The 6,000-nt window shown below is 40.0% G+C and overlaps 2 protein-coding genes across 2 annotated transcripts; one reads left to right on the plus strand and one right to left on the minus strand.

Annotated features, from left to right (window-relative positions):
• Nucleotides 1–1,115: 1,115 nt before the first annotated feature.
• LOC110876919 (glutathione S-transferase T3-like) lies at nt 1,116–2,460 on the minus strand. Its single transcript, XM_022125077.1, has 2 exons — nt 2,127–2,460; nt 1,116–1,846 (listed from the first exon to the last, which is right to left on the minus strand). Exons 1-2 carry the CDS (start codon nt 2,458–2,460, stop codon nt 1,116–1,118), a joined length of 1,065 nt encoding a protein of 354 aa, XP_021980769.1.
• Nucleotides 2,461–2,899: 439 nt separating this feature from the next.
• Nucleotides 2,900–5,686, plus strand: LOC110879996. The gene is made up of 2 exons (XM_022128548.2): nt 2,900–4,770; nt 4,855–5,686. The coding sequence occupies exons 1-2, from the start codon at nt 4,296–4,298 to the stop codon at nt 5,616–5,618; spliced, it is 1,239 nt and encodes a 412-aa protein (XP_021984240.2). The 5' UTR covers nt 2,900–4,295; the 3' UTR covers nt 5,619–5,686.
• The last annotated feature ends 314 nt before the right edge of the window (nt 5,687–6,000 follow it).

Below are 6,000 nucleotides of genomic sequence, written 5' to 3' on the forward strand. Positions count from 1 at the left end.
TAATGGATATACTCGGTACGCGAGAGATATGGTGAAAGTGAATGACAATATAGTATAAAAAAGTTGTTTTCGATAAAAATGACAAACATATCCAAACCTCATGAACGATTTTGGCAATTTACTCTTTAATTTAATCTCTTCAAATCTTTAAACTTATAAATAAAAAAGAAGTACACGTGTATTGTTTTTAGCTTCCCTGTTCTTAATTGGTACCTATAGCTTTTGACACGTTTGTAAGTTTATATTCTCTTAGAATACAACACGTGGATACAATCCTTTACCCAATGTTTTAAAAACCGGTTTTTAAATCATATCGGGTTATGCTCAAAAATGGCTTAACCGGTTGAACCGGGTTATACCAGCCGGTTCAATCAAATTGATTAATTAACCTTATAATCCATAAAATACAATTTCAACTCAAAAAAGTAATCCAAAACTACATCATTCAATAATAAAAATATTCCAAAAGTTAATCCATAATAAAAAACTAATCCAAAAATTCACTATTGGTACCTTTTTAGGTACTAGGTTTTACTAAAAAGGTAAATCATTATCATTTTGGGCACATAAAGATTAGAAATCTAAATTTTAACCTTTGGCCCGATACCGGTATACCGGTTTAAACCGGTATAACCCAATTTATCGACGGTACAACTTTTTTACCGTTCTCTTAATTTACCGGTATGATTCTTGCCGGCTAAGCTTCCGGCATCTGGTTTAACCGGTTCAACCAGCCGGTTTAAACCGGTTTTTAAAACATTGCTTTGACCCTTTCTGAATGAAACCTTCCTTTTATTTTGTTCCAAGCTTTCCTTTTTCTCAGTTTAAACCCTAAGGCAATGTGTAGTCATAAAGCCCTTTTGGAGGCGTTATGCGACATGTGGCATGCCACGTCACCCCGGGGCTTTATGGGGCGTTATGCAATTTGAGGCCGTAGTCATAAAGCCCCTGTGTAATCATTACTCATTTTTTAATTTTTATTTTTTTGATTCATTTGTAACTTTTTTAAAAATAAAATTCATTTCATTAAATAAAAAAAAAGTACAATAAAATAAAAAACATTAAACTAGAAAAAAAACATTAAACTAGCATAAAAAAAATTACACAATCAAAGATTATATTTTTTTTTCAATCCGCTCCTTTCGTGCCAACGCCATTTTCAAAGCTTTTCCCGTTAAGTGGTCATGCGGTTTGGAGTAGAACTCAAAGTCGTGAGCCCATTGTCGATCCCGCATAATCTCCGTAACTTCGCGGTTCTCCTCCAAACGTTTATTACCGAGTTCGTGTATGTCTTGAAGTCGCTTGTTTATCTCCGAAAATGCGTTACTCATATCCGTTCCCATAGACATCGACGACGACTCGGGTTTTTTCGCCCGGCTTTTTCTTCCGAGCGGTCTTGGTAGCTCCTCCACCGGCTCGTCATCCGGAATATCCTCGTTCAAGTCGGTGTTTCGAGCGTCGGAGGTTGGCGTTTCGGGTTCACCCGACTCGTTTGTTTTGGACCTCTTTGATGGCCGTGTATTTCCCAAACGACCACTTGGAGTAGATACGATGGCCCATTTGGGGCTATGGCGAAGGATTTGCCAACACCTCATGTACGGGAAATGGCCATTAGCCTCCGTATACTCGACCAATGCCTGTTGCGTAATGTCTTCATCGCTACTTCCACTTTTCCATCCGGAAAACAAGCGTTGGTACACGGTTTGAAAGTTTGTGCATTTCCTGTTTATATCGGTCCACTTCCCCGATATAGAGTCCGGTAGGCGGTATTCCTCTCCTCTACCCATGAGATCGAAAAAGAGTTCTCGTATTCGGTTCCAAAATACGGTTTTACTTTGATTGTTTGCTAAAAAAAAAAAACAAAATAAAATGTTAGTGCAAAATTTTAAAAAATAAAAACTGAAAATAAGTAAAAAACAGAAAATAAATTTACAACAGAAAAAAAAACAGAAAATAAAAAAAACAGAAAATTAATAAAAACAGAAAAAAAAAACAAAACAGAAAATAAATAAAAAACAGAAAATAAATATAAAACAGAAAAAAAAAAACAAAACAGAAAATAAAAAAAAACAGAAAATAAAGTTAAAAACAGAAAATAAATTTAAAAACAGAAAAAAAAAACATACATATGACCGGGTCCTCCGAAACATCGATGAAAGCGCGGGTTAACGCATACTCCTCTTCGGGCTCCCACGTTATCACATTTTTTTTCGCTCGGGTGTTGGTTTCCACTTTCTTTTTAAGTGCCCGTTTTGCTTTTCCTTTTCCTTTTTTCGTCTCCGGTTGCGTATCTGGTACCTCGGGTTGCGTCTCCGGAACAACATCGGGTTCGTGTAGTGGGGAGCCGAAAGCTTGAGCCGACCCAAACGCTTGAGACGACCCCATCCCATCCGTGTTTTGATTTGGGTTCCACCCGTAGAGATTAGGGTCCCATGATAGCGGTTGGTTCAAAAGATTCATGAACCGGGACTTTGTTGATTGTAATCGAGAAAACCGGAGCCGAAAGGGTTGGGTCTAGTGGGAACCGGCGCCACGGGGCGAGTAGGATTACCACTTTGGTTTGGGTCCGCACTTGATCGGGGAGGAATGAAGCCACGGTTGAATGGATGCATTGTATAAAATATCAAGAGTTTTAAAAAAAATATGGAAGAGATGAGAATGTTTGAGTGTGTGTGGTAAAAAAATAGGAGAGGAGAATGATTTAAAAGAAAGTTTGAAAAATAAATTGATTTTTTTTTATTAAAATGACCGTTACAAACGGTCAAAAAATCAAATTCTCAATCTCAACACGCCGCGATAATTATCGCGCTGCCAAAATTTTTTTGGACATAGCGCCCTTCGTTTTGGTGTGCACTTTATACCGCCCCAGTACGCATAGTATAATAACTGCTTCAACTATTTACGACATACTCAAAGTTTGTTTACCAATCATGTTTCCCTATCGCACATCTTCCGCTGTTCTTGATTCAATCGCAACAGGTAAGTCTCATCTTGGGCTTTTGTTGATGAATCTTATGATTTTGATCACTATGGTACCCCGCCTAGGGTTTGTTCGTCTTGGTTTACATACGATTTAGTGTTTTTGTTCATCGAAGTTGACTAACGCATCCGAGTTATTAATTTCTATATATCATTATTTTGTAATCGACTGTGAGTTTTTCTTGATAATTTTCGTTCGTGATTCATTAATTGTTTTTCTTGCGATTTCTGGGATTTGATTTTTGTTTCTATGATAGCATTGATTTAGGTTGAAGATAGTGATGTTCACGACCGTCGGTTTTATATGTTGCCTAAAAAATCATAGGTATTATTCATTTTTTTACCTATGGAATCTGGTTTTAAAAATAGATTTGAGTTAAAATCGTCTCGGGTCATAAATTGGTTATGGAGGAAATATTTAAATCCTATACAAACTGATTTGGGTTGGGTCGAAACCAGGTTTTTAAATCGGTTCGTGTCCAAATCGGTTTCAGTAACGAGAGTAGGAATCACAAGCATTTTGTGCTGGGTTGAAATCGGTTGGTGAAATCGGTTTCAAGTTAGTTGCATACTTCTTTTCAAGTTAGTTGGTGAAATCCTTTATATAACGGAGACGAAGTTGCGGGGTATTTTACACTACGGAAACGGAGTTAATGGGTATTTTTACACTACGGAGACGGGGTTGAGGGGTAGCCCGTGCTACCCCTACTAACATTGTAAGTCCGCCACTGCATGTAATGCGTCTGTGAGCTTGCTCGTAGCCACGACTGTGGCTTGGCCTTCCATCGCCCATCACATGCTTTCCGCCTGGCTTTGTCCCTTCGCATTACATATGCTCTCAATTCTCAAATAATAAATCGCAAACTATTCGGTTTATCGCGTGGCGTTGGTTCTTTTTATTGGAGCTGGAGACCTGCTTTGGCTTCGGATTCGCTGATGTCCAGCCTTGAAAATTTAATCGGGTAGCTTAACGGGTTTTAGTTCTATTCTGGAACAGACAGTTAGACTAGTGGGTATGGGGGCCGGCTTGGCCCGGCTTGGCCCGGCGCCGGACCCCCACACCGCCCCCCAGGCCCGGCTTCCGTCAACATCGGCCACCCACAGCCGGGTGGACCGAGCCCAATTCAAAAAATCAAACCGTTAAACAACGGCTAGTTTAATAAAAAAAAAAAAAAAAATCAATTTCCTTTTTAAATAAATACCATAATCCCACACCTTTTTTAAACCAATTTCTCTCATTCTACTCCCATTCTTCTCCATTTCTCATCCTTTTTTATAAAAAAACTCTATATTTTTTATACCAATCTCTACCAAACATGAATCCATTCAACCAAAACAACCCCAACCCGAACAACCCCAACCCGAATAATCCCAATCCGAACCAACCTAATTTTTTTTCTAGTCCCGCTTACACTCCGACTATGGATCCTTCGTGGGGGGCTTCGCAATTTCCGTTTTCGGGTTTCCAACAAACACCCAACGCCTTTTCACAAATGTCTCAACTACAACAAGTTCAACAATATCAAGCGCTCCAACAAATCATGCAACGCAACACGTTTGAACAACTACAATCCCAATCGCAACCCCCGGTTCAACTTGAAGATGATGATGAAGAAGTCGTCCCCGAATCACCACCGCAAGAGCTCACGCGCAAAAAAAAGAAAGGTAAGGGAAAGATGGTTGAACCCGAAACCGCGCAAAAACCGAGAGCAAAGGCGAGGCAATGGACGAAAGTAGAAGAGGAGGCGCTAGCTATGGTGTTTACTAAGGCCTCTAATTGCCCGATAGTCGGTATAATTTTTTTTTTTTTTCGGTTTCTATTTTTTTTATAAAATTTAATTTTTTTTTACTAACGCACTATTTTTAAAATTTTAGGAAACAACCAAACGGGTAGTAGTTTTTGGAAGAAGACAACGGATAGGTTTAACGCGATTATGGAGCATGGGGAGGCTCGTGATGTCGAAGCCGTCTCGGGCAAGTGGCGTAAAATGATCAAGGTCATCAACAACTTTAACGCGATTTATAACCAAATTTACCTTAATCCTCCAAGCGGGAGTAACGAGCAAGATATTCTTAACCTTGCTATCGCCAAGTGGGACTCCCAAAATCCAACGCCTTTCCCGCACTTCCGAGCATGGAACGTTGTAAGGAAAGATCAAAAATGGAAGCCGGTTCCAAATGAGGTCGCAACGGCCAAACGCACTAAAACTTCCGAGTCCGGAAGCTATAGTGCGGGAGGCTCCACCGCTCGATGTCAAATTGACATAAACGACGACCCGGAAGATGACGAGGATGCGTTGCCCATTCACGAGTCGGAACGTCCCACCGGGAGGGACAAAGCAAAAAAAGAAGCGGCCGCAAAGCGAAAAGTGTCCGGCTCGAGTGGAGGTGGCGGCTCGAGTGGAGGAAGAGGCGAGAAGGCATCGTCAAAAATGGACGACTTGATAAACGAATTCCGTTCGTTCAAAGAGTTCGCGACCGAAAAGTATAGTCACAAGAAAACCGTGTCGTCCGACTATGCTCGAGCGGAAGATTTTAGGATTATGCGGTTGGATCTCGACTCGGTTCCGGAGGATGAACGTGAGGTTTATCGGAGGATGAAGGAAGAGGTGAAAAAAAATGGACGTCGTAGGCATTAGGAAACGTAATTTTTTTTATTTTTTATTTTCGGTTTCTTTTTTATTTTTTAGGAAATGTAATTTTTTTTTTTTTCGGTTTCTTTTTTTTTTTTTAGGGAATGTAATTTTTTTTTTTAATGGAATGAAATTATTTATGTTGTTTGGTGTGGTGTTTTTTAAATTTTATAAACTTTTTATTACCTTGGTTATTAAATTAAACAATAGAAAATTATAAAATAATGAGGTGGGGCCCCATCCTCCATCCCCCTCCATCCCTCATTTGGCTCATCCCCCACGAGCCGCCTACGTGGCGCCTACGTGGAGGCTCATCCCGGTGGGGATGAGCCGAACCATACCCTCTAGTCTTAGAAGTGGTCCTCCGATCCGACCGGGTGCTTCTCTG

This window comes from Helianthus annuus, chromosome 9, assembly GCF_002127325.2.
Source record: "Helianthus annuus cultivar XRQ/B chromosome 9, HanXRQr2.0-SUNRISE, whole genome shotgun sequence".
Lineage (NCBI taxonomy): Eukaryota > Viridiplantae > Streptophyta > Magnoliopsida > Asterales > Asteraceae > Helianthus > Helianthus annuus.